The 20,291-nt window shown below is 37.1% G+C and overlaps 1 protein-coding gene across 4 annotated transcripts in view; it reads left to right on the forward strand.

Annotated features, from left to right (window-relative positions):
• Positions 1-20,291, forward strand: part of SCD1 (stomatal cytokinesis defective / SCD1 protein (SCD1)) — a 104,287-nt gene that overhangs the window by 15,085 nt on the left and 68,911 nt on the right. For all 4 annotated transcript variants that reach the window (XR_016055400.1, XR_016055401.1, XM_006837710.4 and 1 more), the window contains exons 3-14: positions 350-551; positions 2,663-2,804; positions 2,959-3,059; positions 9,199-9,262; positions 9,482-9,595; positions 12,535-12,755; positions 17,632-17,686; positions 17,790-17,873; positions 18,378-18,573; positions 18,999-19,128; positions 19,462-19,519; positions 19,628-19,672. Coding sequence is in view for 2 of the 4 variants with exons in the window: in XM_006837710.4 (XP_006837773.2) it covers positions 350-551; positions 2,663-2,804; positions 2,959-3,059; positions 9,199-9,262; positions 9,482-9,595; positions 12,535-12,755; positions 17,632-17,686; positions 17,790-17,873; positions 18,378-18,573; positions 18,999-19,128; positions 19,462-19,519; positions 19,628-19,672 (1,412 nt within the window). In the remaining 2 variants the exon portion in view is untranslated. The remainder of the gene's footprint in view (positions 1-349; positions 552-2,662; positions 2,805-2,958; positions 3,060-9,198; positions 9,263-9,481; positions 9,596-12,534; positions 12,756-17,631; positions 17,687-17,789; positions 17,874-18,377; positions 18,574-18,998; positions 19,129-19,461; positions 19,520-19,627; positions 19,673-20,291) is intronic.

Genomic DNA, 20,291 nt, shown 5'->3' on the forward strand with positions numbered 1-20,291 from the left:
TCGGGAACTGGTAATAATGCTTGTATATGTGTATTTGTTGCATTCATGCTTTGTTTATAAGTAATGGACCTCTGCTTGACACTCTTACCTAGTACAATAGTTCTTTTTAAGTTCAAAACCTACTTTATCCGTTATACCACTAATCTATAGCTTATATTCATTTCTTATTGCTTTTCATTCTCATTTTTGGGGAAGTGCCATGATAATGAGAATTTCATATATTTTTTTTCTGATTAGGAGGCTGTTGGCAGTTCTTCCCTGTTTGGATATCCAAATGCTCGGGTGATTTTATTTAAATACTGCATCTTGCTTAGTACATGATTTTTTAATATTTTTAAATTGTATGCAGAAGGAGATGGATCTAAAATATATGTGAGTTGCATTGCTTTTCGTGATCCTGTTAGTGAGGATATTGCTGAAGCCTATCGCATTCCACCTAATTCTTTTGCCGACAAATGTATCTGTCTTGTTTCACGTTCTCCAAGTTTTCATGTTCTTCGCGATGCGGTGGAGGAATTGTTCAATCTCTGCTTTTCTCCATCTGGCAGTAGGTAAATCACTTGAAATTTTATAATGTTTTGGCTTCTAGAAACCAGGGAAATGCTCATGTGTTAGCATTTCCCTACATTAATTTCATTGCTCACATAACTGGCATTGTACTATTATTTTCATGGACATTATTCCTGAAGTTAGGTTTTGTTAAGTTAAACAGTACTTTGCGGACTCCAAAATGTTTAATTGTTGTCGTGAAATTGAGAAAATTCAAGATGTGCAATTACATGAAGAAATTTATATTGCATTGATCACTTAGGGCAAAGTCTGTTATTATTAGTGTTTTGTATGCTTCTTTGCATTGCTTATAGCCATACGGATAATAAGAACAAGTAACATTTATTGATATCAGTCTCGGGGTTTCAAAAAATGCTAGCGGCTGGCCTAGCGCCTGGTGCCCAACGCCTATGTGAGCATCCAGAACCTAGGGTGCCTTGTAGTGAAAATCCTTCAGATATAATGCATATATGTGCTGTCCAAATGCACATATATGCTATGCGTATATTTGTATTAATTTTGCAAATTTTTGCATATATATGTGTTTTAACAATTTTTTTTTCATATATATATATATATATATATATATATATATATATATATATATTTATATTGCTGTATTATAAATAAGCATGTTCAAAACTTAATCATAGAGAATTTTGTCAAAAACTTAAAAAAAGTCCACAATATATCGCTAGTATTATTCTCCAACTCTCCATATTCCATAATCACATGGACTCCAAGTCTTCAACAAACTTACAAAGGTATAAAACCAATAGTCCAAAAAGGCAAAAATTCCAAAATCAAAATGTCCAAACCAAGATAGTGCAATAAAGATGGAATACAAAAGAAGAGAGGACATTTTCATTTCTCCAATCATCATCAGTCATGATCAGAATCAATATTCTCACTTGCATCTCCATCTTAATCGATGCGTCATCATCAGAATCGTCACCCTCTTCAACATGTCTTCTTCCTCAGTTTCTTTTGAATCTGCCTCCTCCTCTTCTATCTCCCTTGCCCTCTGTGAAGTGCCGGCAGTAGTTGTTCCTCGACCATATACTCTCCCCAGGTAAGGCCTCGTCAGTACCAGGTTTTTTAACTAATCACTCAGAAGCCTTCTTCTTGTCTTTCGAAGCGATAGAATCCCTCTTTTGCTTGTTGAACATCTCCTTGAGCCTTTGATCATCTTTGACAAATTCCAAATGATTGAGTCTCCTTTCCTCACGCCTATTTATTCTCTTGGCATGCACCTTTAAGAAAAAGTACATGAGTACTATTTCTAATTGAGCCAGCTGTCAGTAATGCATTATATGTTTATATCTTCTATAATAGAAAGATGAACTTATAAATAAGAAAAAACAACATAAAGTACTATATCAAATGAACTCAAATTCTGGTCACAAAGAAGAGCTAGGTGTTGAACTCAAGACCCGATTAGCCATCTTCTGGAGTTTTAGAGCGCTACTAACATGCTGGCTCCACCACTGGGGTGCAATTTGAGTGCAACTTTTATAATTAATTTAAGTATTCAATATTATCATAAAGAATTTTAGCAAATTTAAAATACAGCATTAGTTATTAGGAACTTGAAAGACAATTTTCAAACAAAATATGTTACCTGGATCTGATTTGCTCCTCTGTCTTAGTGCTAGTTCTTTCCCAAACGACTTCAAAGCACACTTATACAAAATGAGTTCTTCAGTTGATATCTTATGTGCGATTTCTGAATTGGGAACTAATCTCTCAAAGCACTCACGAAAGCCATCTATAATTGTATTATTTTTTTGTTTTTTTTGGAAAATGGTTAACTTTATCGATATAAATAATAGTAATACAACATCATAAAAATATTAAGGGAGGCAGCTCACATGTCGGGTGCTTAGACTACGAATTAAAACAAAATAAAAGGAAAAAAGGAGAGAATCTTAGGGAGAGTTACAAGAAATACAGTAGCTCGTGAAGGGAGCGCACAAAATTAAAACAACTTATGTTTTAATTCTTATTTATTTTTTAAAGGAAGTTATTATTGACCAGAAATATACAGTTGTTTTGCTTGCAGTTTAACCTTTTGTGTTCTTCTTTTATGCTTTACTACCCTGTTAACTTTCAGCAAGCCCATATGGGATGTTATAGCACATATGGTGTTGAATGTTCCCTTTCCTACCCCTGGAAAGGATCGCGTGTTGTTTGCAGTTGAGAGCTATCTCCTTTCTGTGGAGGTTCCCCCAAAGGATGGGCTTCCACATGCTGATGTATGTAGCCTTTATTCTTTTTGTGGTAGCAGTTCCTGCATTCTTGCATTTCTGAGGACTTTCTCATTTGAAAATATTTTGTTAGTCATGAAATGTTGTTTGTGTGGATGTTGTGGCACGTTGTTCATTGACTATTCTTTCTCCTTGCATGCAGATATCATTTCAGCCTTTGGTGCAGTGTCTTGATGTTGATAACTTACTACAACTATTTACTGCTGTGTTGCTTGAAAGGCGAATTTTACTTAGGGCAAACAAGTACCACTCAACTTCTGAGCATTTTGATCTTTTCTCTACTGTATCTGGCATGTGGATGTGTTACTTATGTTAATTGGTTATAATTAAGTCAAAGAGAATTGGGGGCATAGTTTATTATTACTAAATCAGTTTGGTTTTTCTGCACAAATATTGTACCCTAGAAATGTAATTGGTGTATTTTATTCCTTACATACAACTCATTCTTTTTCCATGTGTTTATAGTTTTTTATGAGTCTGCTTTGGGTCTACGATTTGTTAGCAGGACCATCAACATGTTATATTGCTTTCCGTTTCGCTTCTATTTCTATTTTCACTGTCTTTTCACTGTCCCGTTTATAATTTGTATAATGAAGAGGAGTTACTTTCAATCAGTCCGATTATTTGATTACTTACGCAATTCTCTTGATATTTTTATGTTGCCATGGATCATCATCATTATCCAAGCCGTATTCCACCTGGGGTCGGTTCCTTCATTTTACTCCATCTAGGACCCTACCCTTAGTATGACCATATCCATGTCCTTTGGGGCATTCTTTCCATAGCCTTCCACTTGAACTAGGTCGCCCTTCTTAATCGGTGTTGTTCTAGGTCAATGCTGCACATGACCTCACCACCGAAGTCCACTTTTCTTTATTTTAGTGCCTATTGGAGCTACCTCTAAGTTCCCTCGATGCATTCATGATGAAATCTATCATTTCTTGTCTTGCCAGTCATCCATCTCAACATCTTCATCTTATTTACACTCATTCTATGGATATATTGTTTCTTGATGGCCGAATATTCAGTCCCATACAGCATGACTGGTCCTATAGCCGTTCTATAGAGCTCCCTTTCAGTTTCATTGGTATGTGACAATCGTATAAGACTCCAGAGGCACATCATAATTTTGTCCACCTAGCTCTGGTTTTAGGAGCAATGTCTTCCTCACTCTCTCCTTTCTCATGGATTATGCCATGGATATTAGTTTTTTTTTTAGCCTGTTTAGGTATGTTGGAGGATCTGTTACATTTGGTTCCAAAAATATGGAGTGTATGGAGGCCTTGCTCTAGGTGCCTACAATTAAAAACTTTCCTTATACAACTCAAAATTACAAATCATAAACTCAAATTACAGCCACATGTAACCTTCATAGTCCTGAAAATAACGATTACATTTACTCCAAAAGACATGTAAATGACTTTAACTTGATCCAAAGACAACGCCTACTCAAAGTAAGACTATAAAGATTGAGTAAACTCACATAAACATGACACTTAATACTTGGGACTGCTCATTACATAAATGCCCACAAATTGCACACTTGAACTACATAAATTTTAGATACATGCCAAACTCTGTTGTGATTTGTGGCCTTTAAAGCCTGTGAGAGCATGTGAATATAATAAATGATAATGAATTGTACGCTTCAGTGGGAGTGTTGGTTGATTGTATCAGGTTTAGGCTGTCTATGGTCCGGGTCATGTCCAAAACCATTTACCTTGGGCAAAGGTACTAATGTTGAGGGTTTTTAGAGAGTCATACCTTGTTGAGGTCAGGGAGATGCCCAAGGATGGCTTGTAGGTTAAGAGGGATTCGTGGTCTCTAGTTTGTGGATTTAGGCTTGTGAGAGCAAGGCTAAATCCTCAACAAAACTTTTGCACAACACATACATATGACAATTGCATTTATGGAAAGAATTCTCATAGAGGAATACGTGTAAATGTGCGTGGAGGGAGCCCCCCGTGCACTATAATGATACGTGCATTTGACTTGCTCTTAGGGGGGAATCTGTAGTCCACGTATTGGCATTGTGGTTCCACTATTTATTGGCCAGCTTTGACAACCAATCATGAGCTCTTGCACATGATTGCAGGTCATGGGTCTTGTTGGGTTGTTTTGAGAAGATATTTGTGGATCACAGTTTCTGGCTTTGGTGGAGTGCTTTGACAATCACTTTTTTTGATCCATTAGTACCGATCCACTTCGAAATGTATTTCTAATGCTTATGAGATAGCTTTTTTAAGAACCTCAAAAATATTATTTTTTCAGCTTGAATTATGATGATATGTTTTTTTAGAAAATTTTCAAGAATTTATTTTCTGTTGTGAAAAACTTGGAAAGGGCAAAGTTAATATTTTACTACTTAGTAGGGGTTTGATTTTTATGTGGGATCCATGTGGGGGGCTAAGGGCCCAGCTTTCATACATGGCTAGGCCACATATGGTGGGAAGTGGGGCCCACAAGGGCTTGATGTCCCACACACACAATGGGATGCCCCTATTAAAATTTGTCGTAGTTTGATCAGAAACTATTAAATTTTTATTTGTTTAAAGAGTCCTAATTGCATTCGGTGTTCTATTTGGATTTAGATTCCTACTTGGACTAAGAGTCCTAGTTTGATCAAAAGTCGTAATAAAATATTATTTGTTTAAAGAGTCCTAAAAATATTGGGTGTCTTATTTGGATTAGGATTCCTACTTCGATCTGAATTAAATTAACATATAAGTCTATTTTTTACTAGAAGTGGATATGGGTCAAAAGATTTTGAAATAAGGTTCCTAAAAATCTCTCTAAATCATGATGGCTGATTTAGGGATGGATGACTTAGATTGGTTCTCTCTTTCACCTCATAGTTTGCTTGAGTATATTTCAGATAATATTGAATCTCGATCTGAGTGGAGCACTCTAGGGCTCTCGATCTGAGTGGAGCACTCTAGGGCCCTTAAAGCTTGTATAAGGAGGGGGACCTCCTTCATTATATATACACATACTCTTCAGCCCCTCTCTTCTCTCCCTTCTCCACGCCATTTCTCTCTCTCTGTAGCTCCCTCCCCTCTCAAGGTGGCATGCTACCGCCATAATAACATTAGGGTGGCACACACCACCCAAAGGAGAAGGACAGAGAAGGGGGCACACCTTAGGTCGAGGGTGCCACTCAGTGGCATTTGCCAAGGATTGAAAAGGGTCTATGAAACCCTAATTGCGACATTTTAGCCCTTTATTTTTTATACAGGTCCATTGCTTGGTGGCCATTTTTTGTTTGAGAGACCCAGTTTATCGGTACTCTTGACTCTTACAGATGTACACTTCTCTTTTAATACAAACTGTTAACCTCCTCAAAAAAAAAAAAAGAATCCCTAATCGTGACCCATGTTCTTAGCCCCATAGATTTCAGACACGGGTGTTTCAAAGGTGTTCCCAGTTTAAAGTGGTGGATTCAATAGGTGCTAAGGATCAAGTGTGCCATCAGTCAGGTGATTAGGTGTGGGGTGCCCCAAGTCCTAAGGGGGGTAGACCTAGGCAATCTTTCAATAAATCTTCCTAATTAATTACTATTTGTTTCCTAAGTTATAAGTTCGACTTCATTTTTTAATAAAGATTTTTTTTGGGGCAATAAGATTTAAAGATCTTAGACTGTAGTAGTTTTATTTTTGCATTGTATTGTGCCAATTGCAAGTAGAATCTCCAAATATTAATAAAGAAAATAACAAATTTTTTGAATTTATATGCTGGAGTGCTAGTTAGCCACACCTTTCAAACTCAACCTCAACCTCCAGATACAACTCAACAAACCAAATCATCATCATCATAGCCTTTCTCAATTAATTGGAGTTGGCTACATGAATTCTGGTCCGTCATTATGCTCTTTAAAGGTCATCCTTAGTGAGGCCATAAGTCTCCATATCTTTCCGAACTACTTCCAACCATGTGCTTTTGGGCCTACTCCTTGCCTTTTTAAGTCCTCCCACACCTTCAAACAGGGTTGGCACCACTCATGGCCAACCCACCTAAGTCTACTCTCTCTCATCTTATCACCTATTGGTGCCACACCTAAATTCTCATGAATGGATTCATTTCAAATTCCATCCAAGTGTGTCCACTTAATCTAATAGCATAGGAAGCCAATTAAATTACTCAATTCAGACGGATCTCCTCCAAGTATTTGTGCACACCTTTTGTTATGATCACTCCTGATAGTGCAAGATGACTGATCAAATTTAAGCACAACTAGGAAGCATGGAGTATAATACTTAAAACATACAAAGAGGGTGCTAAGATCTCCAAGAAAACTCAATAATGGACTGGCTAGTGAGCCAAGTGTGGAGTTAGAGAGAGATGATGGTTATATGAAACAAGTGAGATATATTGTGTAGAGAAGCCAAATTGGAGATCAGTGAATGGGAATAATTAAAGTGGAGACTAGTGAGAGATATATATTGTGTGGGCATGGAAAGAATTAAGCTAGTGCATGGGATAATTTTGGCTGAGTGAGGGCTAGTAAAATGGCTTTCTTTGTATAATAAAGGGCATTTTTGCTCACTAATACAATATGAAAAATATCAGCAAAGTGAAACTAAGGAAACTTAATCAAAACTATGCCAAATTAAGATATGATGGTCTAGGCAAGTAGGCAACTCAATCTAGCATGAAGGGGTTAAGATAAATCAAATCTAAGGAAGGAAATATACGTTATTACCTTTCTTTTGGGAATGATTTACAACAAGAAAGAAATACCAAATGTTAGATATGATGCCCTCCATGACTCCTTCAAACTAGCTTCAAAGGAGGTATCTCTTTGGCTCTCTCTCTCTCTCTCTCTCTTTTCTCTCACAAAGTGTACAACTCTAAGTCAATAGAGAAGGGGGGCATTCCACTCTAGAAGGGTTAGTTTTCTCTCTTACAAAAGTGAAGAATGAATTAAGGTTTGGTTGTCTTATGGAGAGGTTCAAGTGTGGTGACCTTTTTTAATTAAACTTGAGCTATTGATTTGATCATACAAAGGGTTAACGAGGGCATATGATTGCAGCCTTACAACACATCCAATGGCTATCATATGGATGGTTGTGATGTAGCCTTATCGCCTCAAAACATTATCGAATTTCCAGATTTCCCTTCCATTAAAATTGAAATTTTAAATAAATTTCAAAACTTAAGTTTAGCTGCCAAGATGTCACGGTTCTCACCATTCGTACTCATGATAAGGGCTTGATACCCTTGAGAGATGAGAAACCCCAAGGGGAGCGTCCCACCTCGTTATTCTCTCTTACTGTTCCAAAACATATGAATTTAAAACAGGGTTTTAATCTTGAAGTGTCATTGTCTACACACTTATTGCCAGATTTCACACACTTGTATTGTAGATCACACACTCAGTGTCATAGCTCACACGCATCTGCAATTAAATACCAACACATCAATAAAAGCTTTTGGATCTAAAAACCTAGTGGAAATGATGCACAAAATTGGAAAAATATCTAGATATTTTATGGCACACATGTGAACACACACATACACCGACATTGTAAAACTCAATTAGACATAACAATTAAGTGCCACAGCCAAACATCCAACTAGGCACTGCCACCTCATGTAGGCCCACATCACATCCACGTCATCCACATGGAGTGATGTGGCAGCCATGTGGAGGCCACGTGGCACAAATTGGCCACTTTTGGGATTTGGTTGAATAAAGTTTAAAACTCATTTTTCTCATATAAAAAATTCATAAAAACTCTAAAAAATTACCAAAAATAATTTTCAGTTGTACTCCACTAATTGAACCAATTTGGCATCTACAAAAAATGTAAACAGGGAAATTAGGATACTTTAGGAAATGTAGTTAGGCACTAGGGCATTCCACTGAGTTTGATCTGGAACCTACTTGAATGATGAGTTTCAAGAAGCGAAAAAGTATCCTCTAAAAACTGATGATGGTCAGTCATTATGACATGTAAACAAATCTGCTGTCTGATTCATTAGAAAAAAAAAAAAAAATCTTCTATGCAGTCATGTATTAAAATATGATAAAGTTATAGCTCTTCTACACAACATCTTCATCATTATCGTCAGAGACTTATCCTAACTATTTGGGGTTGGCTCTTCGCAACAATTAGAGTTATAGCTCTTCTCAACAACATCTATATGATGAAAAAGCTGTTAACCACAATAGGATTCATCATTTCATGAAAGACTCAGTTTCAAGCAATCTAGATGAACCTTGGGTTGTAGTATCATTAAAAGGATTGGATAAGATATCTGTATACCAATTTCTAGTTTTATCATATTGCCTTCTATCCTTTTTCTTTCATAATTTCCGTACAATGAGTTGTACACATTTTTTGTTTTGGTGCTTTCTACTTAACAATCAAGGTTTGTGCAGATATTCGCTGCTAACTCTTGTTTCAGAGGCTATATGTCACTTAATATATCCGTTTAGGTGGCAGGTTAGTGCTTCCTTATTACATTTGCCATTGAGTAAATATTGAGTAACACCTGAGCATCTCTGTACTGGCATTTTCTATTTTTATTCTTCTTAATCGTCCATGGTACACTAAATGAAAAGCAACAATTAAACATTTGTTTACTGAGGGTATTGATGACTTTGTTTCGTTGTGTTTCTATGGCTGTTTTTGGTTCTAATTGGAGCTTTTGTTGCATTGAAGCATGTCTATATTCCACTTCTGTTTTTTAGTGGAGTGGACTATATTGATGCCCCTACGCCTTACATGATGGGACTTCATTCAGGAGTTGACACATCTGGTCTTGCTATGGATGGTGTAAGTTGTAGACATGTCATGTAATCTGCTTTTTTTTTTTTTCTCTTCCCTCTACAAATGAAAATTTTTGTATATGCTTGTGTAAAATTTTATTTTTAGTTGGAATGGGCACTTATGACTACTTGATAGTCTTCTGGAATTAGGAGCGTGTTTCTGGTGTACTTCGAGTTCTTGCAACAAACTAAAATGATGCAACCTGACTTTGCTGTCCATGCTCAGATAAAATGATGCGGTTGTCTCTTTCTACTTGTATTATCACATGTATTAAACTCTCAGGGTTTAGTTATTCAATTCTTTCTTGAATATTTTATTCTAGATTATGTACTTATTGCTACTGTTTATGCACATTACTTTTGTGCCAAAATCCTTCCATTAATTCTTTCATAACTTCCTGAAAATGTAAGTCATTTGTTGGTAGGTAAGCTTGGAAAGGGTATTAATATAGTGCACCGATATTTATATCGCAGAAAGGATACCCTCTGCTGCATATTGCTGTTGTTGTTTAGTTCTAAATTGATTTCTTCAGCTATGGTGCAAAATTGTTTTTCTGTGTCTGCCATGGTAAAAAAAAAAAAACTGTTAGCTAAGGTTCTTGCATTCCAAAAGATAGGTAATTTATGGCTCTCTGTGTACCAGCAAAGCTTGGTGCATGTGCTGGCAGTTTGACAAGATTTTCAAGCGTAAATTGTTCGAATATATTATAATTAGAGAGCATAAACTTTAACCTTTGAAATCCTTTTCCTTGTGATCTAGGTTATCTCGCTGGAGAATCTAGGTTGAAGATGCAATAGTTTCAATTTCATACGTTCCATAACTATTTAGTAAAATTATGGTCTGCAAGTACTTGAGCTCCTGATTGCCATGTTTCTGTGGTATCACAAGGTTTGATCGTGAGAGATACATTCTCTAGCACCTGGGATCTCAAGATGCAGCAACACCTATGATGCCGGAAATTTTTGACATGTTCATCATCAAATCTTTCCTTCTTAATTTCTAGTTCGGTCTTTATATTGTGATTCTATGATTCTCTTGTGATATGAGCTAGATTCTTGTGGTCGACCTCTTAGGGAATCCAATAATGGTGGTCAAATTTGTTAGTTCTTTTTCTATGGTTGATTTTCGACCTTTCAGTTAATGGTTGGCAGGCATGTGTTTTGGCCCTTGAGGATTCCCTTGTATGAGGACTAATGGGGCTGCATGCTGTAGACGAGGCCACTAGAATCCATTTGCCAGTGATTTAAATTTTGAGAAAGTGAAAATTTCCAAGGGGACGGAAAAAAAACCAGAGAAAAAAAGGAAAAAAAAAAGGCAATATAGAAATATGAAAGTTCCCTATCAATGGCTCACTGTCCTTGGCTAGAACTCTTCTAGCCCATGGAATTGGAGAATGGTCCAAACATACCACTTATTTCCTTCCGGCTTCTTGTGATTGTGGAGTTGAAGTAGGCAGTTGTCTTGCAGTACACTACAGTGACCGTGTTCAAGGCTTCAGACGCATTTTTTGCCCAAGTTCACTGCATATAGAGGTCAAAAAATATTTCCCAAAAAGTCTCACTAATGGTAATGCTGACATCAGAGCAAAAAGTACTAGTATCCATTCATATGTTTGCAGGGATTATTCTTCTATAATGACCATCCTTTGACCCACCCTCCTCATTTGAAACTGTGTGTGTGCAATCTTCCTAATCAAGACTGGATACCTATATAGTTTGGAATATTCACCGTGTGAAGTTGTCCCTTGATTGTCGATCATATATATATATGATGTAGCTGGGCTGTGACCTTCCAACTAATGGATGCCTTTGGAGCTTCCTACCTTCAATACACCCGTGAATTTCTCCAATGCTTCTGAAAGTCCACAGACCTTATCCATAGTTGTTTTCTAAAGAGAAAGAAAAGAACTGGAATTAGGATAAGAGCTAGGGCTTAATTGGTTAGCGCTTGATGATTTGTAACACTACGTCCTAGGCTCAATTCCTACCAAGGGTAGGTTAAAAAAAAAAGTAGTAGAAACTGGAAATCTAGGGAAATGGAACGTTGGAAGAAATCTTGAATTTGTTGAAGAATGAAACATAATGACCGAAAATGATGGATTTCGATCGTTTAGGCATAAGCACTAGATTTGGGTTGGGATGAGGTGAAGGCTTCATTTTACCATATAATTTATATGTTTGTAGTTGGTCCAATTTGAAAATAAGTGGAATATTCTTGGTCCAAACTTTGCATCACAAATATGTTAGGTTTGCCAATAAGGGACTCTTCAGATGGCTCAGCCTCTTCTGCCAAAGTAGCTGATGCTGAAGAATTGGTGCAGAATTTTCTTTTCTTATGTTCACTAGTCGATTTTAAAGTCATTGACTTCATTAGCCTAAGTGAAGTTAATAGTTGTCGCCAATATCTCACATAACATCATCTAACCAGAATGACTCGGAAGTTTTCATGTCTCCAGATGGAAATGTAGATTTCTGGATAACAATACAATGTGGACTGTGTTAGAAAATTCTGCGGAAGTTGCCCATTCACATATTCCATTTGTCTAACATCAAATACTTTATTACTTTCCAAAACATTATCTGCCGTCAAACATAACTTCCCCTTCTTGCCCTTATGATTGAGCCATGGGCAGCCTATTTTACTTGAAGCTAGCAGTTTCCTTCTTGGATATAGATTATAAAATGTCTGAGGATAAATGTTCCTGGGAGTTTCAACTGCAACAAAAATATTGTTGGTGCTTTCCTTGTTGGCGGTTTCAACTGCAAAATATTTTCATTGTGATATGATAGTCTATTGACTGTTTTTATCCCTTTCTAGCTGCCATTTTTTAACGGAGTTACATTTGGAGATAAATCACAACATTTATATTTGCTATTTTGTTGAATATGATCTTCTGAATCTTTCGTATGGTTGAATCAAAGTTTTTCCTTGACTATGGGCTGTAGGTAGTTGTTGTAGATCTTGATTATAATCGTATCACAACAACTGAGGACATACCCCCAATACCAGAGCCCGAACTAAGCTCGTTACGTGGAGATATCATGAAGCTATTGTATCCAAATGTTGTGGAGTTGGATTGGATGCAGAATAGTTCCGGAAGTTTTTCTGGGCCATTCCGTAGAAACAGTCACAAGTCATGGGGTCCTGACCATGATGTGGAGCTCAGGTGATACTTTATGACTAATGCTTTTGAGTTGTCAATCTCGTTGATTTTAAACTTCTTATGTCACTGTTCCCGCCTTACTCTCTTAGGTAATAATACATAAAAACTGTGTTAGTGTTATTCTCCAGGACTTATGAGTAAATTATTAATTTAATTAGTGTGGCATTAATGCTGTCAAAAACTCTCATCTCTTGCGATGTAATTGGTGCCTTAATATGAGTGATTGACCTTGTTTTATCAATCCAGTGAATCTATACATGAGGAAATAAATGCAGCTTGGGTAGTTTCAATAAACTTGCCTCCTCTTGTATTGCTTGGTGATTCACTAGTTGGTTGTTAGTTGTAGGAATTTTGGTTCTTGGAGTGGTTACTCCACTCAATGTTTTCAAAAGTGCTAGGCAGCCACTTCATGTTTGGGAAACCTGAATGGCAATTTATATGAAGAGAGAGAATGCCTTTCTTTAATAGCCAAATAAGAGAAATAGCAAAACGGGACTTTAGTAGTAGTAGTGTGCGAGGTTTTTTCGATTAGTAAAACTTTCATCCCTCGATCACAACTGAACAGGATACAAAATATTTGATTAATTTCCTTGTAGTTTTATCTTAGCCATTCTATAAAAATTCACACTAGCACTGCTGCACTATAACAATATAAGGGGATATATCAATGTAATAATAGAAGTGGCATGAAACGGAACCCACTAAAAAGTATGCATCATAGAAATTCAGCAATTAGATACAGAAACATTCAACGAACAAAGAACAGGTACATGCTCTTACATACAATGTACACAAGTGCATGAAGAAACACATGGATGGATACATAGAGTGTAGAATATGATCTAGATAACCATATTGGGTATGTCAAATCAAGCAATGCTCTAAGATTCTATGATGTGGGTGGGGCGGACTAGTGGCCTGGTACCTAGGTTGAGGCTCTAGGTGCCCACTTAGGTGCCAGCCGGAGGCACGCCTTCCTAAGGCAGGGTGCATTGGCTTAGGTGGGCAGCTGAGGCCGGTCATCTGTAGGTACCTCCTAGGCGCCTATTGGATCTGTTTTTTAGGATATTGATTCCTCTCTTGAACTCTGCATCTTAAATTCTGTAGTAGAATCCTGCGTGTAATGTGATTTCATCTTTAGATTAAATCATGTTTTTTTCTCAACAGAACCATGATTTTGGGACTGTGGTATCATTTGTTTTATTTGATCCCTTTTCAAGGCTTGATGTAGAAATGTGGCTCGCAAGGTATAAATCTATTTCTTGAAGAATAGGCTATAAAAAATCGTGTAATTTTGCTTTTGGGAATAAAATCTTATAGTGTTTAAATTTCTGAACTCTCATCTTGTGTTAACTAATGACTTGAGGATAATCTTTGTACTTCATCAGTACACGAATTGGATGCTGGGCTTCCTGGTTAGCATATTGACCATACGGGTTTGCTTTGATAGTGTATGGAACCATGTACAAGTTACAAGACTTGAAAAATTTCTCTTACAAGATGAATTACGGCCCTCAAAAAACATCCATACACTTCCAAATCCAAGGATATCAACTCTATTTAGGTCCCTCACAAAAGTCCAACAAAACTATTCAAGGAGATTGAGCATGCACCCCTTAAAACTCAAAGTGCCATAAAATTCAACATTGTACAAAATCTAATACAAAATTACACGTGAATTCCAAAATAGAAATGCACCATAAGACTCAATTTTCACATACAAACTTAATTATACTCAAGTGCTTAATGGATCATTATCATGAAAAGCAAAAAATCTAGCTCATAGTTCCCGGTTTACGACCAAGGTTGTTAACAACATACTTTGGATTGACTACCTGGATGGCACCAAGAGTTTGGCCTATTTCACATCGTCTTAATGGGAAGCAATTAAGCATCATTTAATCTGCCCTTTGTATGGCAATTTTATTGAAGAGAAGCTCAACAAGTTGGACCCAAAAATTGTGTGGAAAACATGGGAGATGGAAGCTCAAGATTTTCTCAATTTGGCGAGAAACCATTTTTCATATGGGAGAGGAAAACATCTTGACATAGTTTCCCCTCAAAATTTCACCAACTAATTTGGATCTAAAAAAGTAGCAGAAAAATCACTCATGTTAAATCTCAAGAATTCTCCATCAAATTCTATCCAAAATTTAATCAATCGACTAGGAATCAAAGGCTCATATTCAAGGATCAAATGGAACTCAGAATCTCATGAAACAAGAAGGTAAGGGGCTATGGTGTCTTGTTGGAAATGGAGATTTGCAGCCACCAATAGTTCCAAGGATGCATGGCTTGATGATGAATTTTCCAAAATTGAATCATTATGGAGCTAGGGTTCTACCTCCAAGCTTAAGATGAAGCTTTAATGGAGCTTCAAACTCACTTTCACTTATTTTCTCAGGCCAAATTCAGACATAAATGAAGCGAGAGAATAACCTTAAGGGGGTGTGTCACACTAGCCAAAAAGTTAGCATATGAGCAACCAAGAGAGCTTTTATGGGCTAGTGTAGAGATGTTTCTAGATGAGTAAATCTTGATTGATATCATCCATGGTATGAGAAACTGCTTGATCCTAGCCAATGAATCACTCATCATGTCATCTTGAAGAGTGGATGATATTCAACTCCATTATCCTCTTAATAAACTCTAAACTCACTCCAAATTTCCATAAATCTTAAACTCAAATTTACATCAAATTCAACTTGCTCTCGTAATTACCCATGCTTACTCAATTTGATACTATATGAGAAAGCATAGGGAGGAGCGTGCCCCTCATGTAATTTTACACCCCTTCTAGAAGCAATTTGAATTTGATAATTGCCTCCAATTCCATGCCACCTTGGTGTGCATGTATGCCAATTACATGTTGCCATATAGACGGTAATGAGCCAAATTCCAAAATGAGTTAGGGTTTCAACCGTAATATCAAATGGTATACCCCGTCTAGAAGATCACCCCATGTGAACATAACCAACCCCCACACATTATACGTATGCTCAAAATAATTTTCCATTTTCTCAAAATTCACTGTTCACAAAATAGCACAACAAATACACAAAAGACGCATCAGTCTCCCCATGGCCTTGATGCCATCACCATGTTATACCCATGTGGTTGTGATGTGGCATCATGTCAGCCCCTACATGGCACCCTCCGGCCCTTTGGTTATCATGTGTGGCACTGGCGATATTCTTGTGAGTCATTTGCTTAGAACAATTTCACAAATCTTCAATATAAGTTCAGAAAAATACAAAAAATTAAAAAATTCCTAAAAATTCTTCAAAGTATATTACATCATATTTACATAGTTTTGTGTCATATTAAAATATTAAAGAGGAAAACTAGGATCCTATGGAGATGAATTGGGCGTCGGAGCGCTCCACTTGGCTAGACTTAGAACTCAAAGTCACCTTGTCAGAGTGACCCAACAAACCGATGACCTACAATCTCTGGTAGCAGCTCATGCTTGGTTTATCAAGGTCAATCCAATATGCGCCCTCGAGGACATGCATCTTATGGATGCAGGGGTCCTCTTCCAGCACATATGCATTTCTCTTGCTAGTAGATATGCTATGGAAGAGTGACTTCTCATTTGCAACTGTTAATATTCAAAAAACTAGCGGGCGGGCACCTAGGCGGGTGCCCAGATACTAGTGTGCCCTAATTTTCTTTCTTTTGGGACACCCTAAGGTGTTTGGGGTGAGATAGAGCGTATGGGCCCTTGTATTGTGAGAGAGAGGTCCTTTCTATAATTAGGCTAGACTGGCTGGACAGGCGTGGCCCCTTAGGCCCAATTATTAATTAGCCTTTTTTAACCTTCCATTTGAACTAACTCACATATCTTAACAGGTGCTGTATTGGGTCTAGGACACATATGGCCAACCCACCTAAGTCTACTCCTTCTCATCTTGTTGCCGATTGGTGCCACACTTAAATTTTCTTGAATGTATTCATTTCAAATTCTATCCCTTCTTGTCTTGCCATTCATTAATCTCAACATCTGCATTCCACTACACTCATTCTATAGGTATAATTGTCTTTTGACTGCCCAACATTCCAACCCAAAGTTAAAAGCTGGTTTCGCCGCTGTCGTAGAGAACTTGCCCTTCAGCTTCATTGGTATGTGGCGATCACATAAAACTCCGGTTGCACATCTCCACTTCGCCTACCCAGCTCTAATTCTATGTGCGACATCTTCCTCAATCTCTCCATTTTCCTGGATTATCGACTCAAGATATTAAAAGTGCGCACTTTTTGGTATTTGTTGGCCATCAAGTTAAAGGTTGTATTTATTACTCTTCTTTTTCTATTTTGTTATTTAAAAAATTAAAGGCAAACAAAAACTTGCTAGCTGTTTCTGGAATGGAGTTGAATGCTTAAATTATTGAATTTCTCATTTATGTTTCTTATTCGCATATTGATGATCGTTTTGTCATTGAATGGCGTATTGAGCAAAATCTGCTCTTGCCAATTATGTACAACATGATATTCTTTTTCTTCAATTCTTTTCAGAAATCTTATTCTTTTTTTTTTTTCTTCACTTGATCAGAGAAAATAGCCACAAAGATAACTTCTTATGGAATGGTGACCAATGCATAAGTGTTGTATTTCTCCAGTTGTCTTTCCATTCAGATGATTGATTTGATCTCTGAATGGTGTGCTATTTGTCTCTTTGTGGATGCTATAGAAAATCACTAGCTTCAATAGATTTATGTATTTCTTGAAGCCATGTTGATTTTCTTTTTGTGCATTTTGGTGTGTGTGGTCATTTCATGGCGCTTGGTTGATTGCTACTTTTTGGAGATGACTTTGTTATGTCTGTAAAATGGATAGCACATGGAAGTATTGTATCTCACGATTTTGTACTTCTTTGCAGGTTGATATTCCTTAAATTTTTCGCTTCTATTTTAAGTGGCTATCAGAATTTTATGGTGAGTTCCTCATAAAGTTGAAACTCAGGCACTTACAAATACAATGTTTCTCTATAAATTTCCACCTGTACATTCTGTTGTGTTGACAACATTCTTTTAACAGGAGAATACGGCTGTTAATGTCTTCAACACTCAAGCATTCCTAAAGAAACGATCCCGTTTGACTAGTCAACCGCAAGAACCCATGGTGAATAATCTTATTCTTATCCTGTGGAAGTGCTCTTCATTTTGAGGTCTTATTTTATTCCATGGGATGACACTCAAATGATGGATTATCGCTAAGGAAGGGGGGGGGGGTTCGGGGCATTCGGGGTCGGCTGGTGGCAATGATAGACTCTGAGCAGTAAGGATTGGGCGGATGCCAGCCGTCTCATGGTTCATCAACCACAGCCGATAAGGTGGCTCATAGGATAATGGTACAGGGAGGAACGCCCTTCTCGATTTCGGACATGCCGAACACAGCACGATCGAAACCGGGGGGTTCTATTGATGGGATTCATAGCTCATAATTTTTGTTTTGGAAAATTTCTTCTGACTTTGACATCTACTTCTTTCAATTGTTGGTTGAAGGGGGAAATGTTGTTGAATTTTATATTTCTATTTTTCTACTTCTTAGGCTTCGAATATTCTTTCTTGAACACGTCATGTTTAGTTTGATTGACTTGTTTTACTGTTTCCTATTGATCAACAGATTGTGCAGTTTTTGGATTCACAAGGTTTTATTGATTATATAGAGAGATGTTACAATTCAGATGATTCTGTGACTAATCTTCTTGACAAGTTACAAGATGCACTTGGAAGGGGTCAAAATCCAGCTTCTATCCTTCCCTCTGAATCAATAGAGCCTGAAATAATAACCATTGCAGATCCAGCCCTGGGCATGGCAGGTATTGTTTCTGTTTTGAATAGCATAGTTTGGATTTTGCTGCTGATATTTATAACTAAGTGTTAGTTTACTGGATGCGCTATAAGTTGAAGTTGTTGGTGGAGGTGGCAAAATGTGTTTTTGAAGAAATGACACCATCCCCAAGATGTACCCTTTTGAGCACAAAAATTGGTGAAACCATACAAATATTGGTGGCAGAAACTCGACACCTAACAGCCTGTGCATATAATTGTGCTTTATTTGGTTCTTAGTCTTACACATGCTTCCAAACAGGGCTTAAGTTTTTAGATGATTGATTTATTATATCGAACTTCCTATATCGTTCTGTTTTGAATGTTCTTATAAAGTGATAATATAAGATTTGAATGCATAAATGATGTTATGTTGATCTGTATCGAGTGGTTGTAACTTTTTCATTCACTGTAGGATCTGGTGCTAAATACTGTTATGATAGATTCCCTTCAAATGTAAGAACAGAAGATCAAGAAGAAAAGCGGAAGGCCATTCTTGCTGCAGTTAGTGGAGCTTTAGAATATTCAGGGCGGCATACTCCCAGGTAAGTTGTACTCGTTGAGTTGTTATCCTTATGTCAAGAACTTCAACTTGTACTGGGAAAATCTGTTCTGCATATTAATGTGATTGTGCTTGAAAGAATTGATGTGCCTTTTCCGGTGATTGTTCAGAGTGGATGCTGACATTTGGTTAAAATGTTGTATGCACTGGTTATTTTTGGCGTATTTAAGATCTGGAACTTACAATCTTTGGCCATGGCTGATGATTTATGGATTAAGCATCAACATAGTTTCTTTATAAACTATGGGCAATCCTAGCACTTTTAGACTTGTGTTTTTCTTGAGAGCTGAGTTGCTCCTGTTTTCTTTTTACTCAGCTCCCCGTCTGTTTTAAATGATGCGAAGGGAGAAAGTCTTAGTCCAAGGGAAAGGGCCGTAAGTTTCATAATACCTTGTTATCTGATGCATTTTTGTTTCTAGTGTAGGTCACTGATATGTCTAAACCAGGATGCATAAATTACTATGAATTTGTGCAATTTGCAGGCAGAGAGAGAGCGAATGGTACTTGACATTAAAGTGAAGCTGCAGGTAAAATATAAATCCTTTAGCAGCATAACCATTGGATGTTTATGGCATAGTCCTTGTGTTTCTGAGATGCAATATTCAGCTTTTTCTTTCTACAGATAATTAACCTTCATTTGTTGAAATCTATACCATACCATGAAGAGTGGGTTCTCTGTGTGTGTATGTGCGCGCACGCATTCGCATGCTCGTGTGTGTAAGAGTGGGTTTATTGTCTTTATGATATTGTCATCATTGTATTTTATTCATAGCATTTGAAGTTATTTTCCTACTTAGGCAACTGATTGAGAAGTTTAGGGCGAAGGGAAAGACCTCCACATGGTCTTTATTGATATAGAGAAAGCTTATGATAGAGTACCTCGAGATTTGATTTGGCGGGTGTTAGAAAAGAATGGAGTCTTTAGACCTTACTTCGACTTAGTGAGAGATATGTACAATTAGTGCTAACTAGTGTACGAACAACTAGTGGAGAGACGAGTGAGTTTTCATTGACAATAAGTCTACATCAAGGGTCAGCATTGAGCCCGTGCCTATTTGTCTTAGTTATGGACGACATAATTAAGAAAGAGTCAATCAAGGGTCAAAATGGAGAGATTGAGGAAGATGTTGCATACAAAATTAGAGT

The sequence above is a fragment of the Amborella trichopoda genome, chromosome 5, assembly GCF_054954075.1.
Source record: "Amborella trichopoda isolate Santa Cruz 75 chromosome 5, AtrichopodaSantaCruz75HAP2 v2.0, whole genome shotgun sequence".
NCBI classification, from domain to species: domain Eukaryota; kingdom Viridiplantae; phylum Streptophyta; class Magnoliopsida; order Amborellales; family Amborellaceae; genus Amborella; species Amborella trichopoda.